The sequence below is a fragment of the Vulpes lagopus genome, chromosome 16 (assembly GCF_018345385.1).
Source record: "Vulpes lagopus strain Blue_001 chromosome 16, ASM1834538v1, whole genome shotgun sequence".
Lineage (NCBI taxonomy): Eukaryota > Metazoa > Chordata > Mammalia > Carnivora > Canidae > Vulpes > Vulpes lagopus.
This window is the reverse complement of record NC_054839.1, coordinates 52,164,300-52,188,793: the sequence shown is the minus strand read 5'-3', so window position 1 is coordinate 52,188,793 and position 24,494 is coordinate 52,164,300. Positions and strand designations below refer to the sequence as shown.

The 24,494-nt window shown below is 40.0% G+C and overlaps 2 protein-coding genes and 1 non-coding gene across 5 annotated transcripts in view; 2 read left to right on the top strand and 1 right to left on the bottom strand.

Moving 5' to 3' along the window:
• The window catches only part of WBP4 (WW domain binding protein 4), a 59,375-nt gene extending 40,820 nt beyond the window's left edge, over window positions 1-18,555 (bottom strand). Inside the window, exons 1-8 of one of the 2 annotated variants that reach the window (XM_041731099.1) lie at window positions 18,423-18,555; window positions 16,861-16,933; window positions 14,506-14,568; window positions 14,250-14,373; window positions 10,950-11,117; window positions 6,858-6,904; window positions 6,306-6,381; window positions 4,171-4,364 (exon numbers count right to left, since the gene is read on the bottom strand). In XM_041731099.1, coding sequence (XP_041587033.1) covers window positions 4,171-4,364; window positions 6,306-6,381; window positions 6,858-6,904; window positions 10,950-11,117; window positions 14,250-14,310 — 546 coding nt within the window. In that variant the 5' untranslated portion in view covers window positions 14,311-14,373; window positions 14,506-14,568; window positions 16,861-16,933; window positions 18,423-18,555. Of the gene's footprint in view, window positions 1-4,170; window positions 4,365-6,305; window positions 6,382-6,857; window positions 6,905-10,949; window positions 11,118-14,249; window positions 14,374-14,505; window positions 14,569-16,860; window positions 16,934-17,976; window positions 18,183-18,422 lie in introns of those variants that run through there. The other variant, XM_041731098.1, reaches the window with a different exon arrangement.
• Window positions 18,556-18,632: 77 nt separating this feature from the next.
• ELF1 (E74 like ETS transcription factor 1) overlaps window positions 18,633-24,494 on the top strand; it is a 106,985-nt gene continuing 101,123 nt past the window's right edge. The window contains exon 1 of one of the 2 annotated variants that reach the window (XM_041731095.1): window positions 18,633-18,880. The gene's annotated coding sequence lies outside the window, so the exon portion shown is untranslated. The remainder of the gene's footprint in view (window positions 18,881-24,494) is intronic. The other variant, XM_041731092.1, reaches the window with a different exon arrangement.
• On the top strand, window positions 18,911-18,982 carry TRNAE-UUC. Its single transcript has one exon. It is a non-coding gene; the product is annotated as a tRNA-Glu (tRNA).

Genomic DNA, 24,494 nt, shown 5'->3' with positions numbered 1-24,494 from the left:
TAAATTTTTATTTATTTATGATAGTCACACACACACAGAGAGAGGGGCAGAGACACAGGCAGAGGGAGAAGCAGGCCCCATGCATCGGGAGCCCGATGTGGGATTCGATCCTGGGTCTCCAGGATCGTGCCCCGGGCCAAAGGCAGGCGCCAAACCGCTGCGCCACCCAGGGATCCCATAAATATGAATTTAGATGAAAAAAAAAAGATGCTCAGCACCACCGATCATCAGGGAAATGCAAATCAAAACTACAAGGATACAATCACCTCACATCTGTCAGAATGGCTAAAATCAAAAACACAAGAAATGACAGGTACTGGCAAGGACACGGAGAAAAAGGGACCCTTGTGCACTGTTAGTGGGAATGCAAACTGGTAAAGTCACTGTGGAAAACAGTATGGAGGTTCCTCACAAAATTAAAAATACAACTGCCCTAGAATCCAATAATTATACTGCTGGATATTTGCTCAAAAAATACAAAAACATCAACTCGGAGGAATACATGTACCCTTATGTTCATTGCAACATTATTTACAAAACCCAAACTATGTAAGTGACCCAAGTGCCTACTGAGAGATGAATACAGAAATGGTATAGGTATCTACAATGGAATATTACCATAAAAGAGGAATGAAAGCTTGTCATCTGCAACGACATGGATGGAGCTAGAGAATATAATGTTAAGTGAATTAAGTCAGAGAACGATAAATACCATATGATCTCACCTGTGTGGAATTTAAGAAACAAAACAAACAAGCAAAGGGGAAAAAGAGAGAGAGGGAGAGATAAACCAAGAAACAGACCCTTAACTACAGAAAACAAACTGATGGTTACCAGAGGGGAGGTAGGTGGGAGAATGGGTGAAATAGGTGATGGGGTTTAAGGAGTGCCTGTGTTGTGATAAGCATTGGGTGATGTACAGAATTGCTGAGTTGCTACACTATACACCTGAAACTAATACTACACTATGTTTACTGGAATTAAAAAAAAAAAAAGCACACAAACATACAAACTGTTAGGACTTCAAAATTTATGATATTTAGTGTCAGCAGAGACTTTGATACTTTAAGTAATGTGTCTCCAGGTATTTATTCCATTAGTCCCCAGTGCTTATTAAAAAGGAATATTCAGCTATATACAGCTGAGTAAATATTTATACCATAGAAACTATCCATCCATTATTTTGGTAGATGAAGATTTATTGGTGTCTTTGTGACAGATTAAACTCCAAAGCAATTAACACATTACAGTAGGACTCCATATTTTAATTTTTAAAAAAGATTTTGTATATTGAGATAGAGAAAAAGAGAGCACCCACATGCACATGAGAGAGCCTGAGAGAACAAGTGGGAGGCTGAGGCAGAGGCAGAGGAAGAAGGAAACTCTCTGATGAGCAGGGAACCTGATGCAGGGCTTGATCCCAGGAGCCTGGGATCATGACTGAGCAGAAGACAGAAACCCAGCTGACTGAGCCACCTAGATACCCCAGTATGACTCTGTATTTTAAAATAATATATGTAAGTCTGAATTAAAAAAATTATAGACCAAGAAAATACCAAGATGTTACAGTGATTTTTCTGGGAAGTGGCAGGGTTATAGGTAGTTTGTCTTTGTTTACCTGTATTTTGTAATATTTTATTTGGTTGAAATTTAATAATATCTGTCCAGATTGGATGCTGGGTATAAACATTGTGAGATGGGGGTGCTTGGCTGGCTCAGTTAGTTGGTAGAGCATGTGACTCTTGAGCTCAGGGTCATGAGTCCAAGCCCCGTGTTGGGTGTACTAAAAAAAAAAAACAAAAGGGATCCCTGGGTGGCGCAGCGGTTTGGCGCCTGCCTTTGGCCCGGGGCGCGATCCTGGAGACCCGGGATCGAATCCCACGTCGGGCTCCCGGTGCATGGAGCCTGCTTCTCCCTCTGCCTGTCTCTGCCTCCCTCTCTCTCTCTCTCTCTGTGTGACTATCATGAATAAATAAATAAAATCTTAAAAAAAAAAAAAAAAAAAAAAGATATTACTTAAAGAAAAAAAAATCCTAAAAAAGAAAATAAAAAAAGAACAAAAGAATATAAACATTGTGAGATGGCTACTATAGGTGCTTTGTTGCTGCTCCTCTACAAACTGGATATACCCCTCAACCTAAGTTCCACCAAGAATTATGGGGTAAGCAGAAAAACTCCAGGTAAGGACAAGATCCTAGGTGTGGCCTGGAAGTACCCTCTCTCTAGCATCTTTGAATTTCCTTCACTTCTCAGGCCAGTAATGTCACCCAAGATCAATGTGATGTATCTTTTTTGCTTTGCCACCTGGGCTCCTCACTGTTCCTGGAAAGATCACAAAGCAGGACCAGCAATAGTATAGAAAGGTCTAATTTTTTCCTACCATGGCTACCAGCAACTCCTGTCAATTCTTTTACTTAGTACATTTCCTCTCCCACCCCAGCTCAGTGACTGTTTCAATCCATTAATGCCTTCAGAGACGCAGGGTCTTGGGTTGTCGGAATGTAGGTGACATATGGATCTTCTTTTTTTTTTTTGTGACTGTACATGCCTTTCAGCACTGCTTTCTTAGCTTTCAAAGCCTTTGCTTTGGCTTCGGCTTTGGGAGGGGCAGGGGCTTCCTTCTTCGGCTTCGGTGCCATCTTCATGAAAGGGCTACACATTAGCTCTTAATCATGAGAGATTTATGGTGGTGATGTTTTCATTAAGAGGGACTCCAAAGGAGGTACAAAGGGAATACCAACAAGGGTGGGTGGATAGGTTGGTCTTGAACAAAGAATAAACTCATTTCCAGTAAGAAGGTAAAGTATGGTTTTTCTTTTCTGTAAGAGGGGAAGACTATGGATGAGTTGGTATCAGGGAGGAAATTAAAAGAGTTTCTCCCTTTTAGCCTCATTTATTAAGAAATCAAGATTGCTTGCTGAGAGTCAGGAGCTTTGAGGAGCTTGACAACATTAATGGATTGAAACAGAAGAGTGCCCCCAGGAGAAACAAGCTTGATCACTATGCCATCATTAAGTTCCCCCGACTACTGAGTCAGCCATGAAGAAAATAGAAGACAACAACACACTTGTGTTCATTGTGGATGTCAAGGCCAATAAGCACCAGATCAAACAGGCTGTGATGAAGCTCTATGACATTGATGTGGCCAAGGTCAACACCTTGATCAGGCCTGATGGAGAGAAGAAAGCGTATGTTCGACTGGCTTCTGACTATTGCTTTGGATGTTGCCAACAAAATTGGGATCATCTAAACTGAGTCCAGCTGGCTATAAATTTAAATATAAATTTTTTCACCATAAAAAAAAAAATAAGTCAATGTGCAGCCACCATCCTGCCAACTAATTTCTAGTTTTCATTTCACATCCAAACCACATACATACCGCGAACCACTTTTCATTCCTATTATAATCGGAGTTCCTTATTTATTTTTTAAAGTTTTTATTCAAATTTCAATTAGATGGGATGCCTGGGTGGCTCAGTGGTTTAGCATCAGCCTTCGGCCCAGGATGTGATCCTGGAGTCCTGGGATCGAATCCCATATAGGGCTCCCTGCATGGAGCCTGCTTCCCCTCTGCCTGTGTCTCTCTTTCTCATGTGTCTCTCATGAATAAATAAAATCTTTACAAAAAAAAGAAAAAGCACAAAAAAATTTCCAATTAGTTAAGATAGAATCTAATGTTAGCTCAGGTGTACAATATAATCTGAGTTCTGCCAGACCAAACCCCAGTGAAGCTACTAGAAGGGCTTAAAGGACTTCTTAACTGTAAAATTCAAGACATTTTTCTTGTTCCAGACCTAATAAATCCTTGACACTCTCTATTCCTTTGGCTTCTTGGGTCTTAAATTCTTCTGCCTCTCTGCATAGCTTTCTAGCCACTCTTTTCATTATGGGCTCCTCTTTCCCTGCCTGTCACTTTAAGTGTTTAATGTTGCCCAAAGTCACTTCCCTAGATTATCTCACCTATTCTGAGATTTAAATTACTACCAGTATGCTGATGATACTCAAATTAGTAGTTCTAGCCCAGATACTGAGACTTATATGTTCAGATAACTCTCTAGATGTTATAGAAGTATCTTGGCTTTATTTCTATCTTCCACCAGAAAACTGAGTAATTCTGTTGAGTTTCCTATAAATTGGTAAAGTTCTGTAAAGAGTAAACCAAGAACTTACCTTAAACTTTATTTTTGGCTTTTGTGTTTCTGTAGAGGCCTCTCCTTTCTCTGCTTCCTCTTCCCCATCAGAATCACTATGAGAATCTGATGATTTAGACTCTTCTAGGGTACCAACTGACTTTTCATTGACCTTACTAGAAAGCAGATCGCCAGAGTGTGGAATGAAATCATCAGGTTTTTCCCATCTGGATTCTATTCAACACATTTTAATAGTCATGTTATTTAGTTACCAATTCTATTTAGAAGTAATTGTCAATAGAACACTCCCTGTCACTTACAAATGTATTATTTTTTTAACTCCCCCCCCCAATATATTAAGCAATGATACTATATCTATTTCACATTATCACTTGACCAAAAAAATGATAAATAAGAGTTCCCAAAGCTCTTGCTCTTTTATCTTTTAGAGGTTGATTTCAATCTGGATTCCAGATGATTAAACTACAGCCCCAATGGAAAGAGACCTAAGAACTGGGCAATACCATCAAATGACTCTCACACTTTATCTGACACCAAAATCAGGAAACATGCTAATGAAACAGATCCTGGAATTTACTTATCACAAAGATTTCCTGGGATCCTCAAAGAGTGAGATTATACTGTGAATCACCTGAATGAATAGAGATTGTCATTTTTATGCTAGGAAAAAAAATAATCTCCATTGAACTCTACTGCCATCTACTGTTTACTGGGCTTTTAGTGAAATGATAGCATTTCTAATTCTCTTGCAGTTATTCTCTATTTTTAGTGTAATAAAAGGGAGAGGGATTCTAAGCTTTACTGTCCAACTCAGAGAGTCTTAAGAGTGAAAGACTTAATTAATAATTACACTTGTCATTCAAAAAAAAAAAAAAATAATTACACTTGTCTACTGATGAACTGAAACTGAGAGCAAATCAATTCGTATGGTTTCTTATTCCAATTTTAGTATATGTGCTGCCGAAGCGAGCACTGTATGGTTTCTTATTAAAAGAGGATGCTTTCCAGGGCACCTGGCTGGCTCGATCAGTGGAACATGCGACTCTTGGTCCCAGTATTGTAAGTTTGAGCCCCATACTGGGTGTAGAGATTACTTAAAAAATAAAATCTTAAAAAAAAGGTAAGAAGGTGCTTTCCAACATTATTTCACATAAGCAACAAAAACTTTCAGGAAAAAATTTATTAAGCACCCACTACATATCCAATACTGTTGTGGAGCTTTAGAGACACCTGACCTTCATGACCCAATTGGATCATCTCAATCGCCTAAGACCAAGTATAAGTTCAGTGACTTGCCCACCTTCATAGAGCTAGTAAGGGAAGATGCTATGCATTGAGCTCAGATCCCACTCTCCACCTAATATTATATCACTGTATTGTTTTATCTTTAAAAAGATTCAGTACCTCAATTTTACTTAGCTAGAACCATTACTATCGTTGGGCAGGCTAGGTATCTATTTGGATACCTATTAGAGGTCTAGGTAAGAGGACCTTTTCCTCCTAAAAGATTTAATGCTATGGGTTTAGATAGTAGAAATTTAATAAATAAATAAAGCTTCCCAAAGTTATATTGATATAATATGTATTTTGGTAAATTTAATTGTAGTAAAAACTAATACAATTACTTGCTAAACCCATTTTATAAAACTAAATTTGAAAAACTTTGATAATAAAGTAACAATAGTTAGACATGTTTTATATTGACATATAACTAAAACATTATTAGATTAATAAATCTGAAAATTTGACAATCTTAGCCACTGCTAAAATAACTTCAGTTTTGTTTTAGTGGCTAAAATAACTTGTTTTATTTTAGAAAATGAAAAGGCAAGTTGAGTTAGGTGATTTCTAAGACATCTTTCAAGGTAGTGATTATATTTCTACAATAATCATGATAAAAGTAATAATGATAGAAAAAGTAAAAATGATTTTTAATATTTGTGAAGTATCAATTAAGAATGAACAGCACATTAACTCTATATGAAAATCTTCCCTTTTCATTGTATTGTTTTTAAATGACAAATTAATACACACATGCTATAGATATTATGTTGATCACTATGATAAAAATTCCTAAGTCCCCTTCATCAGTAGGCTAATTAGCAGTTCCAGGTACAATTTTATATAGTTAGGATACTCAAAGATAATACTTACCTCCTGTTTCTGTATTATAATAGTAGGTATAACCATCTTCGCTTACACCTTCTACCCAAACAGTCTTTGCTGCTGTCTAATGGGAGGAAAAAACCAGCATAAACTGAAGATAATGATGTAGTTACTCTGTATTAAGTAACTAAGGCAGAGAGCTACCTTTCCTCTCCCTTTTACATCTGGGAGTTAGGGGTGACAGTACTGATTATGGCCAGGAAGCCTGGTTTGGGTTAATCATGAGACAACCCACTTTCAGAGAGGAAATGTCTCATCTCGGAAAGACAGGAACAATGCTTTGCAGATAGATGGACAGGGACATCTGAATGGCAACTGACTATAAATCAACTGATAGTATTTGTCCTGCATGGAGTTTTTAGGTAGACATCACTTTTACACCTCCACATAGCCTTCTCACAAAAGAATTCTAGGAAGAAAGGAATAAAGTGCCTGCAGGGAGGCTTATTTGGAAATAAATCTGCTTAACAAAACTCTTTTATAAAAATCCCAGAAACCAATCAACTTAAACCAAAGACACTATCAATGTGCCTCAGTTACCTTTTTTAAGTTTCCTTGAAATCCTTCAGGTCTCTCCCACTGGGATGCTTAAAACAAAGTTGATTGCATTAATACAATTTTTTTCACTTAAAAAGAAAAACTTCTCAAAAACTTTAACTTGGTAAAAATTTACAAGACATTCAATGTGTACAAAACACTACAGGCCTGTAAGTTAAACATGTAATTGGAAAAAAGGGCGCCTCACTGGCTCAGTGGTTGAGCATCTGCCTTTGGATCAGGTTGTCATCCTCAAGGTCCTAGGACTGAGTCCCGCATTGGGCCCCTGCAGAGAGACTGCTTCTCCCTCTGCCTGTGTCTCTGCCTCTCTCTCTGTTTCATGAATAAAAAAGAAAAAATAAAAATAAAAAAGAAACAACATATATCCCAGGGTCAGGGCATAGGGAGAGAACCCTAAGCAGACATACCAGGGAGAGTGTAGCCTGGCATGGGGCTTGATCTTGATCCCATGACTCATGGGATGATGACCTTTGCCAAAACCAAGAATCCAATACTCAACTGACTGAGCCATCCATGTGCTCCCCAGGCTTGAAAAGTTTTTAAAAGTTATTTACTTATTTATTTTTTGGTAGTCTCTACACTCAACATGGGGTTCAAACTCATGACGCCAAGACTAAGAGGCATGTGCTTTTCCGACTGAGCTAGCCTGGTACTTCAGGCTTGATAAGTTTTGAAGGAATGAAATGACTACTTGACATCTTGGGGAGGGGAGAGTGAGAAATAGAATGAATGACTCAAGAGAAGCAAGATAAAAGATCCAAGAATTAAAAACAAGGACAGCTGATCCTTGAACAACATGGGTTTGGACTGTGTAAGTCCACCTACAAGCAGATTTTTTTCAATAGATCTATTGGAAATTTTTTTTAGAGATTTGTGAGTTTGAAAAAACTCACAGATGAACCATGTGGTCTAGAAATACCCAAGAAATTAAGAAAAAGGTATTACTATGAAAATATAGTAATATAATACATATAACACACAAAATATGTGTCAAACAACTGTTTATGTTATCTGTAAGACTTCCAATCAACAGTAGGCTATTAGTAGTTAAGTTTTTAGGGAGTTGTGATATAAAGTACCATATGATCCCGTAATTTTGCTATGGGCATATACTCAAAGAAAATGAAAACACTAACTTGAAAAAGATAAATTCACCCCTGTTTATTGCAGTATAATTTATAATATATAATACAGAAGCAACCCAAGTGCTCATTGATAGATGGATAAAAATGTGAGATACATATATTTCTCTCTCTCTCTCTCTCTCTCTCTCTCTCTCACACACACACACATTACTCAGCCATGAAAAAAGAAAATCTTGCCATTTCTGACAGCATGAATGAACCTAGAGATTCAATGCTAAGTGATAAGATCAAACAGAGAAAGACAAATGCCAAATGATTTCACTTACATGTATAGTCTAAAAAACAAAACAAAAAAACCAGACTCTTAAATATTAAGAACTGGTAGTTGCCAGAAGGGAGGTGGATAGGGGGACAGGTGAAATAGGTGAAGGGGATAAACAGTTTCAAACTTCTAGTTATAAAATAAATAAGCCATGGAGATGAAGAAAAGGACAGCAGAGTCAATACAACTGCAATAACACCGTATGGTGATTACATCTGTGAGCAGGGATTAATGTACAGAATTGTCACATCACTGTATTGTACACCTGAAACTACTATAACACTGTATGTCAACTATATTTTTTAAAAAAGTTACAAGCAGATTTTTGACTGCATGGGGTAGGGAAGGGTCAGTGCCTCTAACATCTGTGTTGTCCAAGGGTTTTGCTGAGAGCAAGGGTATATGCAGTAGGATAGTGAAAAAGGAAGCAAGTAATAGAAATTAGAGGGGAGAAATACAAATATTTTTTTATTTTAGAAAGAAGAAAGAAGAGAGAGTGCCTGGGAGAGGGCGGGAGAGGGGACAGAGGGAATGGGAAAAAGAGAATCTCAAGCGGACTCCACGCTGAGCCAGGAGCCCAACGTGGGGCTCCATCCTATGACCCCAAGATCATGACCTGAGCCAAAATCAAGAATTGGATGCTTAACTGACTGAATCTTCCAGATGCCCCATTAATAAATAGTGTCTATGTAAATTTGAGAAAGAGACTTATGATCCTTAGCATATAATCATTTGTGGTTCACTGCTAAACTAACATGCACTTCCCTTAAGGCTCAGTGCAAACTGAGTGATTACTATTTCTCTGTAGTCCAAAACTGACTGTGATTCTAAAAATCCTAACAGTTATAGTAATATTTATAGCCCATGGTTTTCTTCATGATTAACTTTGATCTCATTTCCTATCATTCTGATCATTCTTAACTTTTTTTCTGGCTTTTCTTCTATTTGTTAAATATATATACTACCTACCCTTTATACTTGTCTTCTTTCTCCTTGTGTTCTCGTATACTCCTAAAAGTTATTATTTACATTTCTAGACTCAACTTATCTCCCTAATTCCAGGCTCTAATCAGCTACTGAAAACTTCCACATGAATGTTCTAGGAGTACCTCAACCTCAACATACCAAAACCTGAATTCATTATTGTCCCACTTTAATTTACTCTATCTCTGTATTCCATACCTCAGTAAATGGCACTATCGTCCTCCTAACCCTCTTTGACAAAGCCCCAATCTATTTTTCCAGCCTCTTTCTTCTGCTATGACATCTTCAAAGAACTATATATTTTACCTCCATCAGATGACTATTTTCTAAACTTTCAAACTTTTTAAGGCTTCATATTGTTCCACCTGTTTGGAATGCTTGCTTTACCCTCATAACAACCCGCTATAATTTTTTTCAACTAAGTATCTATTAAATGTCCAGGCACTGTGTTTGGTGCTAGGGATACAAATGGTGAATAAGATGGCATCATTCTTTATGCTCTCCTCTTAATGTATTGGTTAGTTCAAAAGTAATTACTGTGATAATCTCTCAGATCCACATATTTACAATTAATAACTGACCATTCTAAGTTCCTAAACAATCTTACTTACATCTCTGTTATAGCACTTTAAAGTTCCTCTTTGTATCATGTTTACTCCTGACCTTAAATTTTCTATTTCTGGAAAGCAAGATGCTACATAAATGAATAATGTATTTACTAATCTCAGAATTTATATGAAAAAATCCCTAATACATTTAGTTTTAAAGGAAAACAAAAAGATGCTTTTGATATTCCTACTGGAAAACACCATTGCGTATTTTATTAGAAAGTGATATCCAAAACATAAATAGGAGTCAGTGGGTTCTTTACTATAAGATAGCTACACAAAAAAGAAAATGGTTCTGGTTCCCAATCTGCTTTTGGATAGAAAATCTCTCCAACATAATATTTTCTTTTAATAACCCCGTGCAATTTGTAAAATAGATCTGAAATGCCTTATTTTTCTGTAAAATTCTTCATTTCCATAGCTCATACTTTTAGAAATTTTTATTGAGAAAATATAAAGCCTTAACTTATTTGTAAGGAACCTATTTTTTTTTTTTTTTTAAGAATTTTTTATTTGTGAGAGAGACAGAGAGCAAACAAGAGCATGAGCAGGGTGGGTGGAGGCAGAGCAAGAAGGAGAAGCAGACTCTCCATTAAGCAGGGAGCCTGATGCGGAACTGTGGGGCTCAATCCCAGGACCCTGAGGTCATGACCCAAGCCGAAGGCTTAACCGAATGAGCCATCCAGGCACCCCATAAGGAACCCATTCTTAACGCTTTAACTAAGTATGACGCTGAGTCATTTAAAGAAGGGACCTTTTATTTATTTTTATTTTTTTAATTTATTTATGATAGAGAGAGAGACAGACAGACACAGGCAGAGGGATAAGCAGGCTCCATGCTGGGAGCCCGATGCGGGACTCGATCCCGGGACTCCAGGATTGTGCCCTGGGCCAAAGGCAGGCGCTAAGCCGTTGAGCCACCCAGGGATCCCCAAGATCTTTTAAAGGGCACCTAACTTTTTTACAATTGTGTCAAAGATATACAGTCAGTTTTTCATTGCTTAAATGTCCTGATATTAACTAAAACAAAATAAACAGTTATCACTTTTACTAGTTCTACACCTAAATGACCTACCTCCTGTGATAAGATCATAATAGTAGTGGTAACCCTCGGAGGTTATGCCTTCTACCCATCTGCCCTTTGAAGGGTCTTTTTTCTTTTTCTTCTTTTCCTTCGGCTGATTTGATGCAGGGGTGGGTGGGACAGTGCTTGTTACTGGTGATATGCTTGGCTCTGAAATTTCTAGAGAAAAAGTTATAAGAAAGGTAAAGTACCAATAACTTTTTTTTCCCCTGGTATAAAGCATTAATAATGTTATTCCAATCAAAAGCTTGACAAGATTATTCTTTTGGGAATTTGACAGACTATAATAAAGCTCATCTAGAAAACCAAATATGCAAATATCCAGAATTATAAAACAGAAGTGATAAAGGGAACCTAGTTCTACCAGATGTTAACTTATTCTGCAACAACTAGTACCAAAGAACAAACAAACAAACAAACAAAACAAAAAAAAACTAAAACTGATCCAGGCATAGGCAAACATATGACTGAAACAGAACAAAGAGTAGAGAAAATAAATCCAAATGCAGATTCCTGGTGTTTCTCATTAGAAAGAAGATCATTTAACAAATGATGTTGGATAAACTGGTTAATTATTTGGAAAAAAGTAAGGCTATTCCCCACTCCATGGCCCCTCCCATATTCAGACATCAATATAAACTCAGATCAAAATTATATATATGAAAAAAAATTACACAGGAAAGTAACATTTAACTACATACAAATCCAAAAAAAAAGAAAAAACTACATACAAATTCAAACATTTTGTATAGCAAAAATAAAAACAAAAAATAAAACAATATAACACTATGTTAATTGAAATGGAATCAAAACCAAAAAAAAAAAGGCAATGAATATTTACAACAAATACGGCTCATGGCTAATGCTCATAACAAAGATTCTTTACAAAGAAATCCAACATTCTATTATTCTATTGGAAGATGGACAAAAAGTACAAAGACAGGACAGCTTGGTATTAGCTATGAATATAAAAAGTATACTCATAGTTTGATTCTGCAATCTCTTGTCTACAGATTAAATTTACAGAGAAAAATGTGAAAACATGCCTGCATAAGGGTGTTTGCTGAAGTATTCTTTCTAATAGTGAATATTCTAAAGCAATCTAAATGTTAGTCCGGAAGAGATTAGTTAATTAAGTTATAGCACTTTTATGGCATTTTGTTATGGTATTTTATACCCTTTATTAAACTTTATTAAATACTTATTACTAGCGGTCACTATAATAAACAGTTTATACCATTACATTACTCAGTACTTGTGAAAATTGAAGGTTGTGTAGCTAGCATGTGGCAATTCTGGTGGATTCCAAAGTCTGTGCTCCTAGCCACTAAACATGATATACATTCTTAATTATTAAAGAAAGTATTTGACATGTTATTGAGGGAAAAAATAAAACCACCTCCAAATAGACTATAATGTGGAATAATATACTTAAAAAGAAAATTCTAAAGATGTCTGGGATAATTTTAAAAGCAGTTAGTTTCTAAAAGTCTTTTCTTTATACTGCATTATTATACTTCTTAGGGGAATGTATATCCTATTTAAGAAAACAAGGCAAAAAAAAAAAGAAGGCTATGAAAAATAATAAAAGTCCTATTTAAATACAAAATGCTAAGATCTATTTGCTCAAAAGGCAACATAAAGAAACCTCCCAATCCATAAAATTGATGAGATGAATTTTCAACTAGTCCTCTTTAATTCTGCAGGAACACCTATATCATTTTTCTCCCTTAAACATATAGCTTTATCCTCATGGAAATACAGCACCCACCGCTTCCTTTTAACTAACAATGTCCAGAATAATATTTTTAAAGTCTGGTTACAACTGTTCTTATTTGATGAGGGCAATGCCAATTAGCTTGTTATTCTGCTTAAAACTTGGAAGAAATTTTTAGAGAGTAAAGAATATCATTCCATGTTGACTATCTCAACTATTATGCAAGGTCAACTGGGACTGCTATATGCTTGGTTTAAGGACAATGGATTTGTCATGGAAGAAATGCTGACAGAAAAGTTCTGAGTTAAAGCCTAAATTCATCAAAGATATAGATACAGTCTACTTAAATAAGTACCTTTTATCTGGAACTGAGTTACCTTCAAATCCTCAAACTATTTACCTTCTTGCTGGTGATCATGTGGTAAAAAGGGAATCCCTTTATACTGTTAGTGTATGGAAACTGGCCCAACCACTATGGAGAACATATGAAGATTCCTCAAAAAATTAAAAATAAATCCACCATACGACCCAACAATTTCACTTCGGGGTATATACTCATAGGCTATATAAGCAGGATTTCAAAGAGATATTTGCACTCCCATACTTATGACAGCATTACTCATAACAGCCAAGAAATGGAAATAACCTTAATTCCTATCAACCAGATGAATGGATAAAAAAGATGTAGTACGTATACACAATGGGATACTATTCAGTCATGAGAAAGGAGGATATCTTGCCATTTGCAACAATGTGGATGGAACCTGAACATTATTATAAATGAGATAAGTCAGACCAAGAGAAGACAAGCATAGTGTGTCACTTGTAAGTGGAATCTAAAAAAGTCAAACTCATAAAACCAGAAAGTAAAACTTTTTCCAGGGGACAGGGGGTTAGGAGTTACGGCTGATACTGTTTAAGGGTATAAACTTCCAATTAGTACATAAACCATAGAGATTTAATGCACAGTATAAGGAATATAGACAGTAAGATGGTAATTAGGTAAAGTGGTAAATATTGCTACAGTAGCATTCATATTACAATACATAAATGTATCAAAGTAACACCTGTATATCCTAAACTCATAGTGTTCTATGAATTTATCCAATTATAAAAATTATCTACCTTCCAGCAGTGAAATTCAACCACCTCAAGAAATTTGTCCACAAAAGGCTAATTCACTATAACTCAATCATACAAATGTAATTCATAGTTTTAACCATATGGATAAAGCAAACCATGGTTATAATGCAAGGCCTATTTTTTAATGAATAGCTCCTTTTAGCCAAATACCTAAAAAACTCAACTGTGTCTGAAATGAACACTGACCTAAGACAGAATCAGGACTAGCTAACCACCAAGGTAGTATGGTTGTGAATGGAGGTGTAAAAAGATGAAGTTTAAAAGTAAAACAAAAGTGCATGACCCAAGTCCCACAGTCTAAATACAGCTATGATGCATAGGAAAAGGACTAAGAGTTTACCCTGAGTGTATAACCTCTTTATGGAAACAATAAAAGCTCACTGAGCATGACCTCTGATGTTAGTTTTAAAACATGCTGGCTGCTTTTTTACCTGACTCCAAGCCAAGCCTTTTCAAATCCTCTTGGTATGCTTTCAGGGCAGCTGCCTCCATTGCGGCAAACTCCTTTGATGCCTTTTCTTCTTCCTTTGCCTTATCCAGACTTTTCTGTTTAATCTATGGAAGACACATATAAAAGTGAAAGTCAGATAAAGGACTGATATTTACATAGAAAAACTGGCAAAAAAAAAAAAACAAAACAAAAAAAAAAAGAAAAAGAAAAACTGGCAAAGAAAGAAATAAAATTACCTCACTAATCCTCTTTGCCACATTTTCCTTATGATTTTTTCCTCTTTCGTGAAATTCAACGCTCTTGAATAAAAGAAAAAATGCAAGGAAAGCATCATAAACATCATAATGTTCACAGTAAATATTGGGATAGAACATACCAAAACTGAAATTAAAACGACTGACAAAAATAATTTTAATGCAAATTGGTTCTTTTTATTAAATGATGCCAGGGAACCGAACCAAGTTATTTATTATTATACCCTCAGGTGCTTAAAATAAACTATTATGACCACATAAATGGAGAAAAACCCAAGGTACCCTTGATGACTTATCTAGTGAATATGATTGTAAGCAGGACTCAAACAAGACATGAAGCCAAATGAGGAGTGGAAAAAAATAACCACCTCAAGAAATACTTCTCAATGAAAAATGTCAAAACCAGTAAGAATTTGCAATGCTCTAGAGACATAGAGAATAAACAATAACGCTTAGAACTTTACTCCTCCAAATTGGGAGAAAAGACAGTAAGGAATTCCTTCTAAATTGTAAACAAATATTTTTTATACAATGTAGTAATGGTACAAAATGTACAACTCCTATGGAGGAAAATCTGGAACTATCTACCAAAATTTGGCCGCTGGAATAGAGAACAAAGCTCCCTATATACTCATGTGGAAAGCGCTCCAAGACTTACTGTTCAATTAGAAAAACAAACACACACCAAACTATGGTAAAGGGTGGTGTGTATGATATCCTACCATTTTTATGTATGTTGGAATAACAACTGTATATGCATCAAAAACAATGAAGAATGCACAACAAAATGAAAAAAGCAGTAACCTACAAAGAATGATGGTGACTGGATGGGACAAAGGAGTGAGTAAATGTTATTACTTATTTAAAACAGCAAAAAATGCTCCCTAAATTACAAATGTCTGGTTGTATGCAATAAGAAATTTCTGGTAAACTTTGGAATATAAATTTTGTCAATCAAATCTTAGCTAAGCTATCCTAAGGTACTACCATGAACTCCTCTTTAAAGTGAGACATTGTAAAACAAAGGATCATCTATTTCTCATGTATCGGGTTTCTTAAAGTTAATTATACCATACAAAGGATATTAAGGGCACATTTGAAAACAAACTTTGTTTCTAATTAAAGGTTAAATTGATATATATTAGCAATCCAAGGAGAAGAAAGATTATCCTAAAAGGGATTATTTACTCTTCATGATTCCTAATATTCATTGAGCTGCTAGGGTACCTCAAAGAAAGAGAAACTATCGGCGATTTGTATAGATTTCAAGATTTTTGGCATTTATGTGTAAGGATTCTCTAAGTTAAACAAGACGGCTGAGAACTTTAGCAACTATTTAAAAGATCCAAAACCATAATAAAACCTGGAAAAAATATCCCCAAACTCCTTATAGGCAGTAGTAAATAAATGTCTACTCTACCAAAGACATGACATTGTTAAAAACACAGCTACTGTTCTGTTCTGCGTGCATCTCTATCAAATAAGAAAGATGTGAATATACCTTTAAAAAATACCCTAGCGTTTATGTACTATGTATACATTATAACGACAGGCACCTAAAGGGGGAAAAAAAAAATCAGTGGTGCTTTTTAAGTCTTAAAAGTTTAATCAAGATTAAGAGATACAGTAATAAGGTATGTAACAGAGCTGCTATTTTCATATTCTTTAAAATTTAACCATTTGTTTATTTATTAAATTTAACCATTTATAGCTATAAAGCTCTGCAAACATATTTAATTACCTATGAGGTAGAAAAGATACAAAATAAACTATGATAATGTTTCCTTTTACATATTAAGGGCTTTGCCCTTTTGTTTCTCTGTATATGGTCCTATTACAAACAACACATCATCATGGATAAATATGGGTGAGATTATCCACTTAATGTCCATTTTCTTTATCTTTTATTTTATTTTTTAAAGATTTTATTTATTTATTCATAGAGACACAGAGAGAGGCAGAGACATAGGCAGAGGGAGAAACAGGCTACATGCAGGGAGCCTGAGCGGGACTATTCCGGGACCCCAGGATCACACCCTCGGGCTGAAGGCGGTGCTAAACCACTGAGCCACCCAGGCTGCCCCAATGTCCATTTTCTGAATGTGACTAATGGACCACAGAGAAATAATTTGTCTTAATATCATAATCTAGTTTAAGGATGAAAAGGAAGAAGCTTTCCTACAAGAAATGAAAAGAGACATCTTTCAATGTTTTGAAAAATCAGGAGCAAGGTCTATGAAGGTGCTTCGTAAATACTGAGTTTAGATAAAAAAAACAAAAAACAAAAAACCCACAAAACACAGGAAAACGGTATTTTTAACAGTGGAATTATCATACAGGCCTATTGTCCGCTATCCAACACTTGCAGTAATCACAGAACTTCTTTGGCTGCGACTTCCAGTAGTCTGCCCTGAAAAAGGGAAAAACAGGTCTTAAGTTCACAATTTAAGAAGGTGAAACTGGGCGTGTTCTTTACGTCCTCTTCGAGTCTAGAACATAAGCCTCTGCTACTGGTTCTCCTCTCATCACGCATTACCCTGTTGTACTTATCTCACTGCAGCAGTTAAGCTGAAACTGTTGCCACTATAAAAGAAAAAAAAAAAGTCTGCACGGGATTTAAAACTCCCTTAAAAAAATAAAACTCCCTTAAATGAAATTGCTTAAAAAAAAAAAAAGTGTTTTCTTTCTTTTTCTTTCTTTTTTTTTCCAGTGGCCACTGTCATCAGTGTGAAGAAACAAGAAAACATCTTGCAAAAGCCTCCTCTATGGCATTTTGGGGGGGGGGGTAGATTTGCCTTACTGGGAGGCCCGAAGAAAAACGCAAAAAGTTTGCTTTCAGCCGCGTTAATTTCCACCCAAAGAACAAAGAACAAGACTCCTCTGGGGGCAGACCGGTTCCTCCGAGACCATCAGTCAATGCAATTTGTTCTTGAGCCTCAGGGCAGGAGAGCTGGAAGAGCCTAGGGACCTCTCAGCCTGCAAGAACCCGGGGGGGGGGGGGTCACTATGCTAAGTAACCGAGACCGCCCGTTTCTACCCGGAGAAGGCGGCGTTCCGACCCTCAAGTTTCGCAATTCCCCAGGGTTCCAGCGCTACGGCAAGGAACGGGGTGCTGGCGACCCCCGCCTGTGCAAGCGGGGGGGCACGGGGGGGGTCCGGCCCCTCCGCCCGCACCGCCCGCCTCCCCCTGCAAGCCCGCGCGCGCTCCAGGCCCCCGGGGCGCTCCGCGGGGCAGCACCTCCAGCCGCCCAGAGAACCGGCCCTGCCGGTCCGCGGCCGGTCCCGAGCGAGTTAAGAGCAGCTCCGTCACGCCTCCAGCCCGAGGAGGAGGAGGAGGAGGAGGAGGAGGAGGAGGAAGAGGCGGGGGGGGGGGTGGATGGGGCGAGACCCGGCGGAGAAAGGGCCGCCCAGAGCAACAACGCCTCGTTGTTCAGAGCCCGACACCCGACTCACATGACCGTGGCTCAGTCGCTCCGCGCGTCGCCGCCCCTTCCCCGGGGGGACGGCGGGGGGGGTCCGGCTCCAGCTCGTGTCCCCCACGCGGGGCCGCCCGGAGCCCGGCGCGCCGCGAGGCCCACCCGCGCCTCCCAAGCCGGGACGCCTCCCTCCGCGGCCCGGGACCAGGGTTCCCCGGTTCCCAACTACGGGTGCCCCGGAGACTCAATCCGCGTTCGGAATCTCCTCCCTTCCCCTGCCCCTCCCCCGACGGGGCGGGGCTGCGGGCGCCCGGGAGGCGGGGGCGGTATAAAGGGGTTGAGGTCACCGGCCAGGGGCGAACGCGCGACGGGACCCGAGCCGGAGGACGGGGTCGCCCCGCCGCGAGTCCCCGCGTCGTCCCTCCCCTCCCCCCGCCCCGTCTCTGTCTCTCTCTGTCTCTCCCTCCGGGATCCAGAACCTACACGTCCTTCTAGGCTCGCTGGCTCGCGGCCAGGGAGCTCGCGCGCCGCCTCCGCCCCGAACGCAAACAGCTGTTCCCCGAGACGTCGCCGCCCTCAACTTTTGCCAACTAGTCCGCACGCACTTTGGCCGGCGCAGCGGCCCGGACCTGTAGGCGGGGCGCGGCGGGGCGCCCCGGGGCGGGGCGGGGGCGGGGGCCGTCGGCGGAGCCGGGAACCGAGCGGGGAAGCAGCTGCTCTCGGGGCCGCGAGGGGCCCGGCTTCGCCTCAGAACTTTCCGGAGGCGGTGGAGCGGCCCCGCCCCGCCCCCGCGACGCCCGCGCGCACGGGCCGCGCTGGTTCCTTCGCTGGCGGAGCGCGTGGGCGGCGGCGGCGGCGGCGGCTGAGGGGCGCAGCGGCGGCGGCGGCGGCGGCGCGCGGGGCGGCGGAGCCGAGGCCGCGGGGGCGCGTGCGCTTGTCAGGTGAGTCGCGGCCGCGTCCCTGCCAGCACTTCCCATATGGTCTAGCGGTTAGGATTCCTGGTTTTCACCCAGGCGGCCCGGGTTCGACTCCCGGTATGGGAACGTTGTGACTTTTTTTTTTTTTTTTAAACGGAATGGGAAGATTCACTAACTTTATTTCCAATGGTTTGGGCTCTTGTGAGGAGTGGGTGAAAAAACAAAAACAAAAACAAAAAAAAAAGAAAGAAAAAAACCTTCGTGTGGTAGTGAGGGACTCGACGACCCGTGCCGGCCGGGCGGGCGGTGCTGAGCCTCCGGGAAGGAGTTTCACTTTCCAGGGCCCCGAGTCGCCCTTTTCCAGACGCTCGCGAGGTGATGATTAACTCTGGCCGCGCCTTATCTCCTCCCAGCGCCCCCCCTCCCGGGGCCCACACCCTCGGCGGCTTCCAGACCCGCCCCAGGGACGCGGAGGGGGGGGGTGTTCGCCCCCCGCCCCGCGCCCCGTTCGAAGTGCTGGTTCCCTCTCAGCGGCTGTTGACGGAGGAGGACCCCCCCCCCCGCGGTGGCACAAAGCCGCGTGTGGCGGGGCGCGGCGGCGTGGCGGCCCGGAGAGTCCCGGTGCCCCCGGGTCACCGCCCGAGCGGCCGCGTGTGCGCCCGGCTGTCCCGCGGCGGCCGAGCCCGACCTGAGGGGCGCTGGCGGCACCGAGGAAAAAAAAAAAAAAAAAAAAAAAAGTGCCGCAGACTCGAGTGCGGCCGCCTGGGGAGGCCTCTGGGGAAGGGAATCTTCCCCCCCCCCCCGCCCTTCCAGATTTTTTTCTTAAATTTTTATTTTTAAATTTTTTTAAATTAGATTTTTAAAAATTTATTTATTTATTCATGAGAGAGAGAGAAGCAGAGACACAGGCAGAGGGAGAAGCAGGCTCCACGCAGGGAGCCCGTCGCAGGACTCGATCCGGAGTCCCCAGGGTCCCGCCCCAGGCTGAAGGCGGCGCCAAACCGCTGAGCCACCCGCCCCGCTTTAAAGCGCGCACACAGGCTGTGGAGGAGGGAAAAAACAAAAACAAAACAAAACCAAAAAAAAAAAAAAACAAACCAAAAACCCCACCACTATGATGAGATGTCTTTATTTTTTTATTTCTTTCTTTATTTTTTGATGAGATGTCTTTAAAGAAGAAATTTGACTTTCCAAAGTGAGGGGGGGTGGGAGTGGGGTGTCGTGCAAGGTTTTGAGCTCCGCCGACAGAGAAAATCTTGGGGTGGAGGTGGGGCTTGGAAGAGAGAAAATTGGCTGGAGACTGGGGAGGGGATGTCACAACAAAGTTTCACTGTATTTTTAAATATAGAAGCCCTGTGTTTATTACAAAGAAGGGGCAGCTGTGTCAGCAGCATGTGAGCTGTAAATGAAACAAAAGCGTTATCTTAAACGCAAGCTGAAATTAGAAGATGGGGCGAGCTGTATAGTGTTTTTAGTCCGTTGGGCCTCTGGGAACAAACCGGAGAGAGGGGGTCTGGTGGGTTGGGTTTGGGTTTATGGTCAGTGCCACCAAGGAGAGCAGGAGATTGGGGGGACGGTGTGCGCATTTCCAGACTTTTATATTTTAACTGTACAGTGAGCTTTGAAATAACCTGTTAATGTGATTCACACGATGAAGGATTAATCGCTTTTACGTTGTAGGTAAACTTGCCGTAGCCAAAAACGTTTTATGTTTTCATGAACTCAAATATTTGAATCCTTAAGAACAAGCAACCATGACACACGCTTTTGAAAGTCCCTGATGTTCGGGTTCGTGTTAGTTGGTTGTAAATACAGCACTAAATGGAATCTTCTTTTCCTTCATTCCTGTGATTAGCGATTGACCTTGTGTAAATCTTCCATCTTCTCTGTACTCTGGATTTACAGCCATAAACTCTTGATAGTACATATCATTCAGAAACGTCAGAGTTGCAAGAACTGTTGGGCAATTCCTGAAGAAGTAAGGCAAGTGGAAAAGTTTTATTTATATAGAAGTTTCATTTAAATGAAGAATGGGATTGCGTCGCTACCAAGAAACCATTTACTTAAAGAATTCAGTCGAAATTTGGAAGGGAAGGAAAGACCCTCTGCTGGTCTCCGGAGAGGGCTTGACTCTTGACCTTGCATTTTGTGATGACTTGGTATCATATATGTACCAAACAGTGCTAAAATGGTTGTGATTTTCAACTGAGCACCCCCAGGAATTGCAAATAGCTTTACTCTCTATATTTGAGGGTGTGCTGAGGGGACTTGTTTGGTGACAGTATTTCTCAGACTCCTCTATGATTCTGTCCCAGGTCAGAGTAGGGCAGTATTTGAGTTACAAAGGCAGTGCTACAGGAACGCAGAGGTGCGACATCAGTTCTACTTCAGGAAAGAGGACTGGCAAAGAGAGGTAGAGGGAGAGGGTGTGCCCTGGACCTGGAAGAACTGGTTGGATTTCTCCTGGTGGGGAATGTCTGTCTATCTTGAAGCTGAGGGGAGTGGAGGATGCATGGATAGGTGGAGGGGCTGGGTTGGAGGGGTGGGATCAGCAACTATGAAGCTGGCAAATCGTCTGAACACAGTGCCCAGAGGGAGAGGCCTGCGAGATCAAGCTAGGATGGTAGAAGAGAATTTCACCTTAATAAATTTTGACTAGGTAAACAGGCTCTTTGGTCAGAGGAATGGCATTTATGTTACTAGAGTTGCGGTGACTTACTATTTTAAAAAATTTTAAGCAATATAGAGACTTGTGCCCATGGTTTATGTTTACCAGTTGAATATTAATTTTTAATTGACAGAATGAGAAAAGCGATCAGTTAGTGAGAATTCAATTCAAGAGAATGAAATGTAGGTCTAAATCATGAGAATTACCTGCAACTATGTTTTTACTAGTTTGCTTTATTGAAAATGACCTTAATATTCTAAGACTGAACTGCTAGTTGCTGTCATTAAGGCATACACCTTAAATTGGTAAAGGCTAGGGGATAAGTTTGTAAGGCTTCATTCATATGCTTGTGCCTGGTTACCAAAAAGGCCATTGGTAGTCAGGTTTTAGGCGTCCTCTCTTGGGCCACAGAATAAAGTAATACTGCGTGGTACATAACTTACCCAAGTAGTCTCTTTAATATTTGTTACTGTTAGGTGCAATCGGAAGATATTGACCTTTAAATAAATGTTTTTACAGATGAACACCTATATTTAAAGAAATATAAGAGTTTAAAAAACGGTGGCTTTTAAAATCCAGTGACTTTACCATGGTGGGATATTATCTGGCCTCTGCTTATCTCTCCCAATTCACCTCCTACCTGCCTCTTCATTATATATTAGCCACACTGGCTTCCTTTTTGTTCCTTGAATATGCCAAACTTGTTCTTTTCTCAGTTTTATTTTTTTTGGTGTTCCCAGTGCCTCGAATATTCCTCCTCCAGCTCTTCATATTTCAGGTCAACATTACCTCCTCAGTGAGGTCTTTCTTGATCACCTTTTTCTTTTAGTTACTTTATTCTTTTGTTTTCTCTTTTTTCTTAGTATCTGAAATTAACACATTTGTTTCTGTTCATTTCTTATCCTTTTCCATTAGAGTATAAGCTCCATGAGGGTAAGGATACTATATAGTGAGATCATTTTTGCTCTTTAAGATTCAAATAGTGAAGGAGTTGGAACCTTCATGCAGTGCTGGTAGTCCTAGAATGATGTGCAGTCTCTTTAGAAAACAGGCTGGCACTTCCCTCAAAATAGTTAAATATAGAGTTACCATATGACCCAGCCTTTCCATTCATAGATACATACCGAGAGAAATTAAAACCTGTCTGCACAAAAGCTTGTACACGTTTATAGCTTTTTCACTTTCGTGAGCAGAAGGTGAGAATACAAATGTCTATCAGCTGAATGGATGGATGAGTGAGATGTATTTATACAACCAAATATTATTTGTCAACAGAAGAGAATGAATTACTGATACATATCACAGGATGGATCAGTCTCAAGACTGCTATGTTAAATGGAAGAAGCCAGCTCAAAAGACCACATTTTATACAATTCCATTTATATGAACTGTCCATAATAGGAAAATCTATAAAAGAAAGAAGATAGATTATGGTTGCCTAGGATTGGGAGCTAAGGGGGCAGTGGTTGGTTACAGGGGCATGGCTAAGAGTGACTGCTAATGGAGCTATAAGGTTTCTTTTTAAAGTGATTGAAATGTCCTAAAATAATATAATAATTATAATGGTTGCATAATTCAGTAACCCAGATGTTGAATTCTACTTTTTGAATGGGGGATCTATGGGATAACATATAAATTATATCAAGAAAACTTTAAAAAATGTTGAAGTAATTAAAAGCGTATATAATATTTGTCTTTACATTTTTTTTTGAAAGATTTTGAGAGAGAAAGCAAGAGATAGAGCATAAGCAGAGGGGAAGGGGCAGAGGGAGAAAGGGAGAGAGAAAAGCAGACTCCTCGATGAGCAGGGAGCCTCATGCGGGGCATGATGCCAGGACCCTAGGATTATGACCTGAGCTGAAGGCAGGTGCTTAACCGACTGACCCACCCAGGTGGGTCATACCTTTTATATTTATCATTTGAATATCATTATCATTTTATATTTATCATTTATATTTATCATTTGGACAGTAAGTGTTTAAAAATATTGGTGGGATAATTTAACACTGCAATTCTATCTCCTAGATGGTCCAGGAATGTAGCAAGTGTTCAGTAAATAGCTGATGGAGGAGGTTAACCTATACAGATAATTATGATACAATGTATAGTGAGATAAATGCTTAGAGAGGACTAAGCCAAGATTATATGGCTTTGAAGGTCTCCAAAATACCACATCTGGATTCCTGTGAAGTGAATGGGGAAAGGCGTCCTGTAGGAGGCAACATTTGAGATGGGATTTAAAGTCTGGTTAGGCTTTTGCTGGTGGAGATGATGTGGTGGAAAGTGAGGCCTTAGGAAGGAAGCAGACAGGAGCAGAGGCACATTATTAACAGTTGCTAGCACGTTTTGGCTGAACTGAGGGTACAAGTAGGATAGGAATTGGAAATAGGCTGCAAAAATAGATTAGGGCCTGCAGCAGACAATGTCAGTGCTGGCAGATCTCTCATGTCTTTATCATCCCCCCTCCAACCACTAGTATGCTTCCAGTGATGCTTCTCTACTCGAAGAGAGCTGTAAGTGCTTGGGGGGGTTTGTCCCCTTACTCCTGACAACTAACTCTCAACTTTAGGACTGTCCAGTCAAGAGAATAACTTTGAAGCAGGGACTTTGACTTGTTCCCTTCTGTATCATCAGTACCTGGAGCAGCGCTTGGCATTCAGCATTCAAAACCTATTTGAATGAATGGATGAAAACCAGGAAGTTGGAGGTTTATTCAAAGTGAAATTTATTTTTACAGATCTACTTAACTCTTCCAGAGCATTGAGATATGACATTTTGGAAGGTTCTGAATATGAAGGTCTTTGAATTTTGAGATAAGGAATTTACTTAGTGGGAGAAGGGATTTTGGTAAAGTTTTTTTTTTTTTCCTTTAAGATTTTATTTATTTATTCATGAGAGACACACAGAGAGAGGCAGAGACATAAGAAGAGGGAGAAGCAGACTCCTTGCAGGGAACCCAATGTGGGACTG